Raw genomic sequence first — 16,517 nt, forward strand, 5'->3', positions numbered from 1 at the left:
GACACTGTGTTTTCAAATACAGTATATGTACCACGTTACGCAAATATGGCGCACAGTATAAAACCTGCACAAAACTTAGGAAGGAAGTGGGGGGTGTTAAGAAACACATGCAAATAGAAATACTTTAGTTTTTGCTCATATGGGTCGTCTCATCTTCCTCATCGCAGAGACCGCTGCCTGAAACCCGTGCTTCCCACTCTTTAATGTGTATTAGAACCGCATGGGGGGGGGGGGTCTTCCTGCACCGGAGTCTGATTCGGGAGGTCTGCAATATTGCCAGTGACACTAGAGCTGCTAGTGCGTGGCCCCCGTTATGAGCGGCAGGTGGGGTGAGGCACGTACGTGTTGAGTTCTGTTGCGGGAACCTCTACGGTGTGCCTTCAGTTCACTTCAAGCAGCTTTGCAGCACCTAGCTTTAGGAAATGAAGTCTGTGGCACCAGTTTGCCCCATTGAGGCTTAAAGGGGGCCCCTGGGACCCTTTGACTCCTCCTCTATCCAGGCCTGCCTTTTCCTGCCACACCCTCTGTCCCTGTGGCCTCCTGAAGCTGAGCTCTTGTCTGACTAGCTTAGCAACGTCTTTGTAGTGCTCCCCACAGAGGCATGCTCTGGTGACGGGGCTCGCCAGAGCAGCCTCCAGGCCTCCTGCTCCCTGCTCACTTCTGCAGAGGCTTTACCTCCTGCCACAAGCAGGATCAGAGAACTGGGCCAGGTTTGCCTGGTCATCCGGCCTACCTTGCAGCCAGGACTCGGTGAGATGGAAGGGAAATGCGGACAAGCCAGGGAAGGGGCCGGTGCCCGTTGAGCTGTGGGTATTCCCACTTGGTGGCTCATGGTCGTGTTCTGTGCTCTGAGCCGAGGTGGCTCATCGCGTGGCCTCGGGTGGCTGCTCCAGACTTGAATGAAAGAAGAAGGGAAGATTTTGCTGGAGATGAGAAGTGAACTCCCACATCCTCCTAAAAAGAGCCGTATACCATCCTAGTGATGTCCTGAAGAGCTGGCAGTTACACAGCACAGTGGGAAACAGGGCTCAAAGGTACCCCAGCTCTGCCTCAAGGAGGAAGGTAGGAAACTGCTTGGATCTCTGGGTCCATGTCTCCCCTCTGCCTTTGCCAGCAGAGTCTTTGGAAGGGCCCCCCAAAGACACGGAAACCAAAGAAATGCTTCTTGATGACTTGTGTCTTCTAGTCCAGGTTAGAGTCCTATTGTCACAGGGAAACCTACTGAGAAGGACGTTCAGACCTGAGACTTTCCCCAAAGGCAGCTGCTGATTCTGTGTCACTGGTGTCCGTTTGAGATGACCCGTAATAGGGAAGCAGCAGCACCAGGGTGTTCGATTAGAGCTCAAAGTTCGAGCCCCAGGTTGGGTGTAGAGATGACCTAAAAATTAAAAAGTCATTTTGAAGAACCTGGGTGGCTTAGTTGAACATCCAACTCTTTATTTCAGCTCGGGTCATGATCCCACAGTTGTGGGATTGAGCCCCGTGGTGGGCTTTGCCCTGAGCAATGGAGCCGGCTTAATATTCTCTCTGTCCCCTGCTCACAGTCTTTCTCTCTAAAACAAAAATAAATAAATAATTTAAAAAAATTAAAAATCTTAAAAACAAACAAAAACCATTAAAGATATGCCACGACGAGGGTATTAGAGTCACTCAGTGACGTATCTGTGTAGTTGTCATTTGGGGTGAAGGATGGGAGTGGGTTGGCCTTGGATAAAAGAAACTTGCTGCATTTGCCTCAGCTTTGGTGCCAAAAAACTTTGAGAACAAAGTGGTTTCCAAATGCCTCCTTAGTAGAAACTTAAGTCTTTGCTTAAATTTTAGTACTACATACAGTTTTAAAATTAGCACGGAAAAATTAAACCCCCTTTTTCCCCCCGACCCTATTTTTGCATTGCCAGTGCCTTCTCCTCTCCCCTTAATTAAGTCAAGGGGAACAACTTCCTTTCTGTCCTAGAGATCAGCTCTCTTCAAAACGGTGTAGGCAGTTTTGTTGGACTGGCTTGTCCGATTGTCCTTCTGTGACCCGGAGTGAAGTTTCTTCGTCTGACTTCTAAGAGGCCCGAAACTAAAGGCATCCTTTTCCAGGTTTGTCCAGAAACTCTGTTAACATCCTCATAAACCTAGAGCGTACATGCGTCCTGCCACATTGCAGGAGAGCAGTGGGCACTATGAAAGCACATACTGTTTAGGGTCTTGGACGCTGGTGAAATGCTCCACTGCAGGGACTTTTCATCAGCCCACATCGTTTTCTTTAACAGTAGACGACAAAGTATGTGTTGACATACATGCTTATATAGTTATATTGATATTGGCAAGGAATTGTGTATGTGTGTGTGTATTTATTTCTTTTATTCCATTTTCTTTGCTATCTTCACATTTAAATCAAAAGTGCATCCAGAACATATAGACAGGTTGACACGTCTTTGAAGAAAAAATAATCACCTCGGCCTGATTTTTTTTTCCCCTTCTGTTTTGTACTACTTTAATTTCTTGCCTCTGAGTATTTTTGTTGTTCTTTTGTTTTGTCTTTTAATGTCATGCTCCATTAGAAACGCACTGAGCCAGATCAGGTCAGTACAGATTTCTTCCCCTTCCTGTCCACCCCTCCTCCCCCAGCCCTTGACAGAAGGTGATTTCTTCTGCACCCAGTGGAAGTCAGTTTGTGTTACTTACGCAGGTCACATTGAACTGTGAACTTTGGGAATGGGGAGCCACCTTCCCCCTCCTTCCGAAGGCGAGTCACAAAGCCAGTTTCATTTATTCCACATTGTTGTCTCATGTTTAAAGAAGGAATCTCTTAACTAAGCACTGGATTCAAAATCTGGTGTATCTGTTCTAACAGGTCCTATTAGATTCCATAAGTATTTTGTAACCGGTGTCAGTTACATAGGATGCACTCTTCTTGTCTAGAATGTTCCTCTTAAGAGGCATTTGGCCCTCACATGTCTCTCCTGGCCTGAGCGATGGTGAGGCCACCCTACAAGTCTGGTCATCCTGCAAAGGTCTGAGACAACTCAGATGGGATTCAGACAATGTGTATTCTGAAAAGTCTGTAGAAGGAATTATTGATGAGAAGATGCTCCCCCAAACTGGAGTATTGAATGATGGAAGTTTTGACAAGTCAGTGCTCTCTTTGGCACGAAAGCCAGAGCCTGCTAGTCATTTGCTTTGTACCTTCATAGCTCTCCTGGCTCACAGCCAGTGGTCTCAAACCACCTGGCTCCCGCACCCTCCCTGACTGAGCCCCGGTCCCCACGCTGCCCGGCTCCTATCTATTCCTGATGCTCCAGCAACAGTGAACTACTTGCCGTTCTCCTAACTTACCCTCTTCTCTGTTTCTCTCTGCTTTTGTATGTGATACCAATGTGCCTAGATGGATCCTCCTCTTTTGGCTGGCAAACTCCTATGCACCCTTCAAGGGCCAGCTTAAATAGCTCCTCTTTGACTCCTCCCCATGTGCTCTGAGCCTGTCCTGCACCCATCTGTAATACTGCTCTTCATCTGTTCAATGTCTGGGTCCCCTGTAGCTTTTGAGCTTTACCAGGACAGGAAGTAGGTTTTTCCTCCTCTGTAACCCCAGCCTGGTACAGAGCCTGGTACCTAACAATTGTGGTATTGAAAAATGAGAAGAGGGTACACAGTTACTACCCTGTGGTATGGGCAGTCGCTGCCGTTGATAATCACAGCAGCTAATAAATTTGAAGTGCCCCCAACACACCAGGCCCTGGGCTTTGCATGCACTGGCGTATTTAACCCACTGCAGCCTTGTGAGATTAATCTGTAGTTCTACCCATCTGGTAGCTGAGGGAATGAAACTCCTAAGAATTATAACAAAAAGCGTGACAACGCTGGGATTTGAACTCCCCTACTTGCGCTGTGATCCTGACCACAATTTCATTTTCCTCGTCTGAAAAACAGATAATACACTTAACGAGAGTCTTGAAGGTACAGTGTCATGGCTTATGGGAAGCACTTAGCACAGTACCCAAGTAGCCTCCATATCCATGAGTTTTTATCAGTAATGATGCATACAGTGTCTCCCAGCTGGCAAGGGACAGAGGAGACATTTGAACCCAGATCTTTCTGACAACAGAGACTTGTTCCTAACTCTTATGCTCATGGGCCAGTCCAGGGTTCCCCAGCCTTGAACAGAAGATACCTACCACACACCTTGGGTCTTCAGCAGGGGCTCCATTCGGGGGCCTCTGGGGAAGCTGTGGAAGGTGGAGGCAGAGCCCCTGCACCCATCACTGCAGAACTCGAGAGGATAATGAGTAAATTGTTGAGTTGCTTGGTGACCTAGGACCTCACCAAGCAAACATTAGGATGTTACCAGCACATCATTAGGCTCCAGCACTAATTATTTATTTCCCCAAAGAGAAGGAACGTTACAGTGTTGGTGCTGGGAGATTCAGTCCCTAGATCAACTGCTTCCTTTCCTTGTGACCTCAGGCAAGCCCTTTCATCTGTACCCAGGGTGAGCCTTGCTAAGGCTTCCAAAGACGGGGCATGGCTATCACTTCCTGCCCCCCCCACCCCTCAGCCTTCAAGCCTTCCTGAACAAGCGCTGCTGATTCAGATGGGTACAGCAGCGATTGCTTCACCTGCAAACTATGCTTTCTTAAGGGATTAACCTGATGAAGGCAGTTTATATTAATACGTTCAGTAGCCAATTCCTACACAAATTTGGGTCAAGCCAAAATTATATTTTTCATTGAGAGTAGAAGAGTTATTTAAATATCTATATGGAGCTCTTTGTAAATGAAACTATTGGAATCAGCGTGTAATATTTTAGAAATAAATGTTTTATTATGTATTTTTTTGATGTTTATTTTTGAGAGGGAGCATGAGCTGGGGAGGGGCAGGGAGAGAGGGAGACAGAAGGGCAGAGGATCCAAAGGGGACTGCACTGTCAGCACAGAGCCCGACGCGGGGCTCGAACTCGTGAACCACAAGATCATGACCTGAGCTGAAGTCGGACACTCAACCGACAGAGCCACCCAAGTGCCCCAAGAAATATTTTAAGTTAGATTCTTGAGTGTGAGCCTCGTTGTAGTGACATGCTATGCTGTCTCCTAGTGAGAGGACATATAACAGAATTAATTTTTAAGAATATCTTAAAAGATACATGGTTGAATACACGTTTTCACAAACGCCTGGGAAAAGAGGTAAACTCCCCATTTCCTCATTTCCACCACCCAACTTCCGCACACAGTGAATGAGATAGATTCACAGCAAAGCTGGATCATGGTCAGATTACTTGCATTCAAAGCACTTTAGTTCCCTGTGCATTGGAGAAGGCAGAGGATCCGATGGATCCTTGCCTTTCCCCTCCTCTCTGCCTAAACAAAATCAGAATTCCCCGCAGCAGTGGACAGGCCAAGGCCGCCATCTCTCCAGGGTCCTCCCACCTTTCTAGGCTGTCATTTTCAACAAAACCACGCTGCTCTGCTGGGGTGTTGCTGGGTTGAGGGCCATGGCACGTCTCAGCATGGTCTCTGGAATGCTCTCTGGGCCCTGCTCTGCGCCTCCACTGAAAGCCAGGGGTGTGTACGTGTGGGCCTCGTCTGCACGCCTGGGTGCGTGTCATTGCCCATCCGTATGTGTTGTTTCACCAGGGATGAAAATCCAGCAGGGAAATGAACGCTAAAATTAGTTTGTTTGTCCTTTGATAAGATCCCTGCAGTTAAAAAGTTTTCATTTCCATGGCTGAGTGGGCTTTGCTAAAATCAAAATTAACTGCCTTGCTTTATGGTGCAACAGATTGTGTTCTGAAGAGCTCCCCCTGAATTCTCCTTGAAAGGACATTTGATCTGGGAAGTCTAGCTTCTGGCAAAGTCACTGCATTTTGACGTAGGTGGGTTTTTTCTCGTTGTGCTAGTGTAGAATGTGTGCAGAGAGCCTACCACTGGACCCTGGGTCACATTGAATGGGTGGGTGGATGGATGGACGGATGGATGGGTATACAGACAGGTAAATGGTTTAATTTGCATTTCTATGTGTCTTAGATGTCATGTTCCCTGACCTTTAAGAGGAAGGTAAACCTGGGCTTCATCGGCAGAACATGCGGCTCTTGGTCTCGGGATTATGAGTTTGAGACCTGTGTTGGGGGTAGAGATTACTAAAAAAAGTAAACTTTCCAAAAAAAAAATTATTTAAAAAAAAGGAAGGGCTGCTGGCTGGCTCAGTTGGAAGGGCATGTGACTCTTGATGTTGGGGTTTGAGCCCCACGTTGGGTGTATGGACTACTTAAAAAATAAAATCTTAAGAAATAAATAAAATAAAAAGAGGAAAGAAAACCTGTAATTGGTGTCCTCCCAAAAAGTTTTTGCTAGACCCCACTCTGGTCTTCATTCAACAAAACCCGTTTGTCTTAAGCACTTAACACGTGTTAGGCACGTGGGATACAGATTTGAACAATATTATAACAGTCCCTGTCTTCAGGGAGCTCACTGTGTAGTGTAGGAGATAAGCGTGAAAGGTGATTACACAAATAATTGTTTAACTATAGCTGTCGTCACTATGTTTTTTGTTTTTGTTTTGTTGAGATACAATTCATAAAATTCACCCTTTAAAGGCATATAATTTAGTGGTCTTTGGTGTATTTACAAAATGTTTTTTTGCTTTTAAAACGATACGGTTGAGGGGCTCCCGGGTGGCTCAGTCAGTTAAACGTCCAACTTCAGCTCAGGTCATGATCTCACGGTTCATGGGTTCGAGCCCCACGTCAGGCTCTGTGCTGACAGCTTGGAGCCTGGCGCCTCCTTCAGATTCTGTGTCTCCCTCTCTCTCTCTGCCTGCCTCAACTCATGCTCTGTCTCTGTCTCTCAAAAATAAATAAATGTTAAAAAAAATTAAAATGATACAATTGAGTGAAAAATGGATTCTAATCTGTTGGTGTTTTGTTGGCACAACCACAAATAATTGGTTTGCTCCAACAGACTTTACATTATGTGGGCATTGCATTGTCTGTGAGCTTTAACGTCATAAAGGAGGGGCGGGAGGGGACATGGGAGAAGTTCAAGTTAGACATGGTGTCCTCGGAGCTGCTCTAAGGAAGAATTCTTTTGACACACGTGGAAGCTGCTTCTTACCCCAGATGCTCCAGTGAGAACTTTCTTCTCTGCCCCCAACTTGAACTTAACTGGTTCTGGGCCGCCTCCCATAGTATCCTCTAATTCCATTTTTCTGAGAGTATATCCCAAGAAGGTCCCAAACGAGAAGTAGAAGAAAGTCAGGAATTGACAGCCCTCAGGATCTACCCCATATATTCTAAAGTTCAAATTCCAAAGGCAGTACAACTTTCCGTGATGCAGCTCAGCTGACTGTTTCAGGAAAATCGCCACTCGTTGGTCTTCTTCGTACACGTCATTTTACTTGAAACGTAAGGCGTCTGCATTTTCAGACACCTTGCAGGTTTACCTGCTGGGGGCCGTGTGGGAATTAAAGGGATCTGAGTTTGGTTTCTTGCTCTTTGGTTTGTCTTCCTGTTCTCTGAAGATGCAAGCAGTCTTCCTTATGGGGTATTGTGAAGGAGGCAGTGTAGGAGCGCTAAAGCTGCTTTGTACCTGAACTACCTCCTACTGGTGGCTAAGCTCTCGGGAACTAGTCTGGTTGGCAGACAGCCATCTGTGCAGAAGTTCCAGGGGCTACGCTTTCCCCCTGATAACACTGACTTCCTCGGAAGATAGCTTTGTGGCCTCACCAAGAGATCTGGAAAGGGGTAAGTTAGGGTGAGTGTTATTCAGAGAGTTTTGTGACAGCCCTCTTAAGACATTGGTATCAAAGGTGAAATTCACCATTGTAGGTAGATACTTCAAGATGATGACAACCATAATAATGTCTCCCACCTGTATGGTCTTATACACATTGCAGAGCACTCTCATATGCCTTATCTGGCTAATTCTCATGTCTGCCTTGGGAAGCAGGAAAGCTGTGGTATTCCCATGGTTTAGATGAAAGGCTCAGAGCCCAGAGAAGTAACTTGCCCACGATGACAAAGGTGGCTCATCTGTCTTCGGTCTTTTCTTTCCACTCTTAAAAGCTTGCCTACTTTCTCCACTGCGCTGTTCTGTAATTTCCCCCCCCCCCATGATTCGCTAATGATTGTCAGTCCCATTCGCATTACTTAGGTAAAACACCTGCTTGTATAAATGCTGACATTAAAAAGAATGTCACGAATACATCTGACAGTTAATTTTATTCACTAGTTCCCTTCTGCTCTATAGATTCCCGTTGAGTTTGGGTTAATTAAGCTGTGTTCTATTTTTGCTATCAAGTGGGTGATCTTTTGTGTTGAATCAACAGCTGAGTTATCCCTGGGCTGTGATTAGTGACAGAGCCTCGGGAAAGCCTCCGTTCCTTCCCCCCTTAGAGCACAGGGTGGCCATGGAGAGCTTCTGGATGTGAACAACGGGACTGTACACACATTGCTTTTGACCATACATTTGCATCATCCTGTGCTCCTATTAAAGGTACATGACCGATGGTGGACTTGGCCTCTATACTCGTCGCCTGAACCGGCTCCCTGATGGGATGGCTGTGGTGCGGGAGACCCTACAGAGAAATACCTCCCTGGGCCTCGGAGATGCCGACAGGTAAGTTTGTCGGCACCCGGGACTGACCGGGTGCAGAGATCCTTCCAGAGTGGGCTGAGGAACGAGGCTATGATATTGAGAGCTAGCCGATGGGCACTGCTTTAATCCACGTGGGGGGTTGGGAGGCCTTGAAGCCATGCCTGGGGTCGGGAGCTGGCACAGCAGGTAGGAGGCGGCTGCTGAAAGGGGTTCTTGAGTCCTGCTTCTGGCTAGGGTAGTGCTCCTGATAGCAATAATAGAGGGAGTTCAGGCTCGGGTACTTTTTGTTTTGTTTTGACCGTTGCTACTGCGTCTTTAATTCAGCAGGCCCCGGGGATCTGCTTTACTTCTTCTATTAGCAAGCTTTCTAGGTATTATGTCTTGGAACAGAGTCCCCAATGATACACAGAAGGTCTGTGTGCAGAAGGGAGTGCTCTTGGCCGTGGCTGATCAGGCTTCACTGTAGGTCTGCTGTGGCCTGGCGACAGGAAGCAAGGCCTAAGGATGTAGTTTATGGTGAGTAGCTGACATTATAGGGCTTGGCCAGTCTTCGCTGCAGCCGCCATCCGAGATGAAAAGAGCTTCAGAGACCATTACAATATAGAGGACTATTTGGTAATCCTTAGTCTGACACAGATGGATTCTATGGCCTTGAGCAATCTATTAAAGTAGGGGTTTGGACCTTATGATTTCCAAAATCCCTTGCAGCTCTGATGTGCTGTATTTGATTTCAATACCTTTTGGTGATCTGACTGTTGAAGGATTTTACTGGCTTGCTTGACATCTTTCATGTGGGGTGAGGAGACAGAACATGGAATTTAGATGTGTGGGCTTGGAGTCACCTTACACTTTTGAGTGTGAATCCTCATGTGCCAGAAAGCCACATATTCGTAGCACAGACCTGGTTTCTTGCTGTTCTCTTTGCCGGACATACTTTTTACAAAGAGCTAAGTGACGTCTGTGATTCTCTGGCTTCAGAGAAATAGGGCAGCACAGTAAGGAAACAGAGGCCTGAAGTTACCCCCAGGAATGGCATTTGCACAAGAGGAATCTTCATCTTCTCTCCGGGAAGGCTCAGAAGCCTGGGCTGCGGTAGAGAACACTGAATTCGTTGTCAGGAACTTGGGATCTGGCCCAGGCTCTGCCACTAATTTGAATATGTCCTTCTCAGAGTCCTCCCCAGTGTCCAGGCTGGTGATTTATACCCACATGACAAAGGCTTTTCACCACAGTGCCAGTTCAGGTCAGCTTTGTTCCTGTAATTAATTCATTTAAAAGTATTGGTTTGAAAATTCCATAGAAAGGTGGACCTTTTGAGAACTGCTCTTTCTAAGGCTAAAATGCTCTGTAACTAAAATCTTTGGAGGAAATACTATCAGGGAGAAAATCAGCTGCTGTAACACCCCCACTGGAGATTTCACAATTTACCCAGTTATTTTGGTGATTGGTCTTTTCCTGTAAACATGTATCTGGTTAGTAAATCTATGAGAGTGAAATTCAGGCTTTATAAGGTACATTTTCCCTTGTAGCAAAAGAAGAATCTGTGCCTAGGCAGTTCAATTTAATGCTCCATTGCGGGGTTAATGGAATTATTATAGATCACAGCTGAGCTCTTTTCTGCTTTTGGAGGTAGAGGATTGCAGTGGGGGCTAGAAAGCTGGATGGTGTTTGTCATGTTGTTCTAGTTTAGCCTGTGTGATGGGACCAGTTGGACCACAGTGTCTTCTGGTTCTCCCCAGACTGGACTGCTCAGATGTGATCACTTAAGACCAAATGGATAACTGACCAACTTTTAAAGAAAGATTTCAGGGGCGCCTGGGTGGCTCAGTTGGTTAAGTGTCCGACTTTGGCTCCGGTCATCATCTCACAGTTTGTGAGTTCGAGCCCCACGTCGGGCTCTCTGCTGTCGGTGCAAAGCCCACTGTAGATCCTCTGTCCTCCTCCCTCTCTGTCCCTTCCCTGCTCGCGTGCGCTCTCTCTCTCTCTCTCTTTTTCTCTCTCTCAAAAAAAAAAAACTTTAAAAAAAAAAAGTAGGATTTAATAATGCTTCTAAATTTCCTATTTCATGTAAGTTTGGACCTGGAGGCAGTGAGATACTTTAGGTTGTTCTCAAATATGTTAAATTTCTTTGATTCTAAAGTTGACCACGTAAATGCTTCAGTTTGGCTAAGTTGAAATAATAGTAGATTTGTTGCTCTAAAGTTCTTCATGTACGTCTCTTCCAAAAACTATATCCTACCTGAGTGTTTCCCAAAGTGGGAGGCTAACATTAGTGTTATAGGAAGTAATTTTAGATAGTAGACAGGGAGATATTTATTTTCAACAATTACACTTTAATTGTAATGTTTAAAAAAATTATAACTAGTGCATCAAACCCAAGATTTTACAAATCTTGTTTAGGGTAAAGAATAGTGTAGGTGTGAGACAACTGAATGTGAAATATCAAGGAAGAGATCACAGATGGTGTGCAGATTTTTTTTTAAAGTAGTATGCAAATGACTGCAGACTAGGTAGTCCTTTAAATAAGAAATATGTTCTTTACATTATTTAAATTAGACAAGTGAAAAAATATAGACAAAAAAGGCAACACCTTTCCAGAATTCTTCCCTTTTAACCTGAAAAAAGAAGTTCCCAGAGCAGAGGTATTCCCAGGAAGTTCTTTTTAAAAGAGACAGCTCAGGGGCACCTGGGTGGCTCAGTCAGTTAAGCATCCAACTCTTGATCTCAGCTCAGGTCTTGATCTCAGGGTTGTGGGTTCAAGCCCCACTTTGGGCTCCACGCTAGGCATGAAGCCTACTAAAAAAAAAAAAAAAAAAAAAAAAGAAGGAAAAAAGAAGCCCACTTCTTAAGGATTCATGCATAGGTAGCAGAGTACATGAGTTCCACAAAGGAAATAGGAAAGTACTGAGCGATCAGACCTCAGCCAAGGGAAGAAGTGCCCAAGACGGACAGATCCCCTCACCGCACCAGTAGGAAAATCATTAACCGCAGCAGCTCGGCTGTGGAGAACAGCTATTCCAGGGTAAGGCCCCAAAAGATGCTGACCTACCAGACAGACCGTGGCTGTTTGCAACAGGATGTGGCTTGGGTATCTTCAGGGCTATTAAAAGTAACCGATAGGAATGTGTACCTTCGGAGCCTGGGAGATAGGGGCCATGTCGGTCTGTGAGTCTTGTATGTCAGCAGCCGGCTTCTGAGTAATAATAAATGATGATAATAAATCCACAGTGCCACGTCTGCCCTTGATCTCCTGTCACTCTTTAGGGTTACCACCCCTGGGCTCCAGCTTTTACCTGATAGTCATCAGTAGCTACTTCCAGCAAAACTAGAGCCAGCCGGCTGAGGGAGCAGGATCAAAAGGGACAAATGGAGGCAGCTTGTTAGAAGTCACGGGCCCCAGATAGCAGACAAATAAAGAAAAGCTGGGCATGGAGGCCCCTGGGTTGGCAGCCTGGGAGGAAGAAGAAATACAACACGGAGAGCCCAGAGACCAGTCTCGCAGACAGTCAGATGGTTTGTTGAACTCCCCGCCGGTTCCTGCATGCTGTCCCCTCAGAACCCATCAAAAGTTCTTACACTCCTGCAAGTTGAGTGCTTTCATAGCTTAAAGCTCAGCTCCGGAAAGTTTCCATCCCCAAGAACATTTCTTCGTCCCTCTGAAACATTGCTGTGCTCGTGGCCTTTTCTGTCATCACTGCCATGCCGTTGTGTGCAGTGGGCTGACGCAGTTAGAGGCTTCTAAATGGCATCCCCCAGTCATACAAGTGTCACTGAGGGCTTAAGGACAGAAATCAGGCTCTTTGTGCACATTTAGATCAGGGAGGGGGGGCTACGGAATTACTTGGTAACTTTCTTCTAAACCGTTAGAATGTTTATTGAACTCCACTGGTTTTTATTAACGAGTAATAAAAATAGCAAAACACGAATGCTTGCGTGGTAACATGTCCGCCTGAGACTTGCACAAAATGACAGTTGCCCTCTGATGTCACGCCAAGAAACCGAGCAGGAAGAAAAAGCCATTTTTATTCCTCCTTTACAAGGTTTTCATTCCCCTCCAAATTCTGAATGTTTTCGCTATTGAGATTGCACTTTCCGTTAGGAGTCACAGTCATCGTACAGACTTGACCGTCTGCATTTAGGGCCCTGACCTTGGTGCTCAGAGCTGTCCCAGTTTCAGCTTGAATTGAGAGTCCCACGGTGTGAGGATGTAACTATGCAACCTGGTATTTGACCAGCCTGCCAAGCCGAGCCTTCCTTCTCACCGGTTATGTCACAAGATCTCCAAGAGCCCTAGGGCACCTCTGAGCTTTGTGATTTGTGTAGAACAGGGCGGCCTCCTGGCACCAAATCATGTATTCACAGATTCAGGCCTGACCTGCAGAGAGGAGTTTAACCCAGGCCAAAGGTCCCCAGCCAGCTGATGGAATCGGTGGGACCCCTTATCAGGTGGTAGGTCCCCAACTCAGGTATTTCTTGGTTACAGCCCCTGCTGGGGTATGCAGATGAGAGGAAGCCCAGTGGGAACCACTCCCTTGCCCTCCCTTCCAAGCCCACGTAGACCGGGTAGTGGTCCCATGGTGTCCACAGCCTAGTCCCCAGAACCTGTGGATATGTTACACTGCACGGCCAGGAGGAGTTACAGTTTATCAGCAGATGTTTAGATAGAGGGATTACTCTGAATTATCCTAGCAGGCCCAGCGTGATCACAGGTCCTTAAAAGTGGAAGAGGTGGGCGGAGAGGAGGCAGAGCAGGGAGATGTAAGAGGGACCCCACTTGTCCTTGGTGGCTCTGAAGACCACCGAAGGGGCCACAGCCAAGGAGTGCCCGTGGCGTCTCTAAAGGGGCAAAGGCAAGGAACAGACATTCTCCCAGAGCCTCTCAATTGAGTGCAGCCCTACCAACACCCATTGCTTTCGGTCCACAGGACTCCACTTGGACTCCTGCCTTACAAAATTGTAAGATAGTACGTTTTTGTTGTGTGGTTTTTTTAAATTGTTTTTAAAGTTTATTTATTTTGAGAGAGATAGAGACAGCACGAGCAGGGGAGGGGCAAGGAAAGAGGGAGAGAGAAAGAGACTCTCAAGCAGGGTCTGCACGGCTTGAACCCATGAAAGTATGAGGTCATGACCTGAGCCGAAACCGAGAGTCAGACGCTTAACCAACTGAGCCACTCAGGTGGCCCCGTTTTTATTGTTTTTGACACCATGTTTATAATAATTTTTTTTTAATTTTTTTTTTTCAACGTTTATTTATTTTTGGGACAGAGAGAGACAGAGCATGAACGGGGGAGGGACAGAGAGAGAGGGAGACACAGAATCGGAAACAGGATCCAGGCTCTGAGCCATCAGCCCAGAGCCTGACGCGGGGCTCGAACTCACAGACCGTGAGATCGTGACCTGGCTAAAGTCGGACGCTTAACCGACTGCGCCACCCAGGCGCCCCTATAATAATTTTTTATGGCAGCAATACAAAACTAATACAGTCCCTTACCAGGTGACAATAAAAACAGTAATAGTCGCCATTTCCCGATGGATCCCTATATCAAGCACCTGACATGCATGATGTCCTTTCCTCCTCACTCTGAGCCTTTGAGGGGCGGTATGATCCCGGTTTCATAGACTTTCAGCAGTGGTGCCCTCAGAGCGTCAGTAAACGTGCTGAAGGTCATATACACCCCTAACAGGTGTCCAGGCTGGGTGGAAAGCCAGGCCCTCCAGACCCTCCCAGGTGCTCTAACCACTTAACATTACTGCCTCTTCAGGGAGCCCTTGGTGCAGAGATTCTTGGATTCCCTTGTTCCGGGCTCTTATCCTGGTGTCTTCTCTTTATTTATTTACTTATTTTTCACGTTTGTTTATGTTGAAAGGGAGGAGGGAGGGGCAGAGAGAGAGGGAGAGAGAGAGAGAATCCCAAGCAGGCTCTGCGCTGTCAGCACAGAGCCCAGCACGGGGCTCGAACTCATGAAACAAGATCATGACCTGAGCGGAAACCAAGAGTCTTGACAGTTAACCGGCTGAGCCACCCAGGCGCCCCCCTGATATCATATCTTTTTTTTTTTTAACGTTTATTTATTTTTGAGACAGAGAGAGACAGAGCATAAACGGGGGAGGGTCAGAGAGACAGAGAGACAGAATCTGAAGCAGGTTCCAGGCTCTGAGCCATCAGCCCAGAGCCCGATGCGGGGCTCGAACTCACGGACCGCGAGATCGTGACCTGAGCTGAAGTCGAACGCTTAACTGACCGCGCCACCCAGGCGCCCCTGGCATCATATCTTTAAATGAGCCCCTAGTCACTGAAAATGCAAGCACCTGGACCTCCTCGAGGAAGGGTGCAAAACAATTTGCCTTAAGAGGGACAGGGGGATATTTTATGACTCCTCTCCCCTCCCCCCATCCCAGACTGTTGGCACCTGGACACTGCAGGTGGGCTTGCCCTCACCCCCTTTTCCATCACTGCTCTCAGACCTCAAGGAAAAGGCCCTTTCTTACACAGAATGAGCCCGTTACTCTGTGGCCTCCTGTGGGTTTAGACTAGTGGTGCTCATTTTTTAAATCTGACCTCTTGCAGACTTGTATGGTTGGCTAGGGGAGGAACCTCCCCAAGTGAGGGCCGGTGCTTCCCTTTCGTGATCCAGGACATCGAGGCCCCCCCCCCCCCCCCCCCCGCCAGAGTCTACAGAGAGCTTGCAGTCATCTGAAAAATTCTCTTTCCCGGTCCCGACTAACCACTCAGTGGTCCCTGAACCACTGCTGGAGTCTCTCTGCCCAGAGCGTAGAGGGCAGTGGGCCTCTGTGGCTGGGCCATGATTTAAGGAGCTCCCCCAACCCTTCCTCCCTCCTCACTCACTGCCCCCTTCTGGGTCTGCCCTGCGCTGCGAGTTCCTCGCCAACACCAGGAAAGGCACAGGGGAGTTTTCCTTCTCTTACTGTTAATCCCACCTCATGCCATCTCTAGGTGTCAGTAGTTGAACCCCGTTTCCCTTACAGTCATGTGGTGGGAGTGAGAGAATATAGATCGGCACTGCCCAGTAGAAGAGCCACTAATGAAATGTGGCCATCGGAACGTAAAATTAACAGAAATTGAAAGGTGGGTTTCTTAGTCGCACTAGGCACGCATTCCAGGTGCTCGCAAGTCCCATGTGGTTCCTGGCTTCCCTACTAGACAATGTAGATGGAACATTTCCATCATTGTAGAAGGTATTTTTGGACAGCACTCAGATAAACCACCTAGTCATATTTCAGAAGGCAGCCATGGGGGCGTCTGGGTGGCTCGGTTGGTTGAGCGTCCGACTCTTGATTTTGGCTCAGGTCACGGTCTCATGGTTTGTGGGTTCAAGCCCCATGTCGGACTTCTCACTGACAGCGTGGAGCCCGCTTGGGATTCTCCCTCTCCCTCTCTCTCTTCCCCTGCCCACTCACGTGTGCACACATACTCTCTCTGTCAAATAAATAAACATTTTTTTAAGAAGGCAGCTGTGGAGGGGCGCCTGAGTGGCTCAGTCGGTTAGGCGCCCGACTTCGGCTCAGGTCGTGATCTCACGGTCCGTGAGTTCGAGCCCCGCGTCGGGCTCTGTGCTGACAGCTCAGAACCTGGAGCCTGCTTCTGATTCTGTGTCTCCCTCTCTCTCTGACCCTCCCCCCATTCACGCTCTGTCTCTCTCTGCCTCAAAAATAAATAAACGTTAAAAAAAAAATAAAAGTTTTAAGAAGGCAGCTGTGGAGTGAAGGGAAGAGGCAGGGTTGGCTGTAAGGAGACCCAGGTTCCAGTCTTCACTTTCAGGCAAGTTCCTTAACTCTCTGTGTTTTGGGGGTTTGTCTCTAACATGAGGACAGCGCTCATACATGTCTCCCAGGACCGTTGTCCTGAGTACATGAGATGGAGGTGGTGAAAGCGTTTTGTAAAGTACTGAGCAAAGATAAATACTCGGATACTCCTCAGTC

At 47.3% G+C, this 16,517-nt stretch overlaps 1 protein-coding gene across 15 annotated transcripts in view; it reads left to right on the forward strand.

Annotated features, from left to right (window-relative positions):
• Window positions 1-16,517, forward strand: part of NAV2 (neuron navigator 2) — a 741,392-nt gene that overhangs the window by 606,379 nt on the left and 118,496 nt on the right. For all 15 annotated transcript variants that reach the window (XR_009249837.1, XM_058688453.1, XM_058688452.1 and 12 more), the window contains one exon: window positions 8,475-8,597. Coding sequence is in view for 14 of the 15 variants with exons in the window: in XM_058688453.1 (XP_058544436.1) it covers window positions 8,475-8,597 (123 nt within the window). In the remaining variant the exon portion in view is untranslated. The remainder of the gene's footprint in view (window positions 1-8,474; window positions 8,598-16,517) is intronic.

Source organism: Neofelis nebulosa, chromosome 10, assembly GCF_028018385.1.
Source record: "Neofelis nebulosa isolate mNeoNeb1 chromosome 10, mNeoNeb1.pri, whole genome shotgun sequence".
Taxonomy (NCBI): domain Eukaryota; kingdom Metazoa; phylum Chordata; class Mammalia; order Carnivora; family Felidae; genus Neofelis; species Neofelis nebulosa.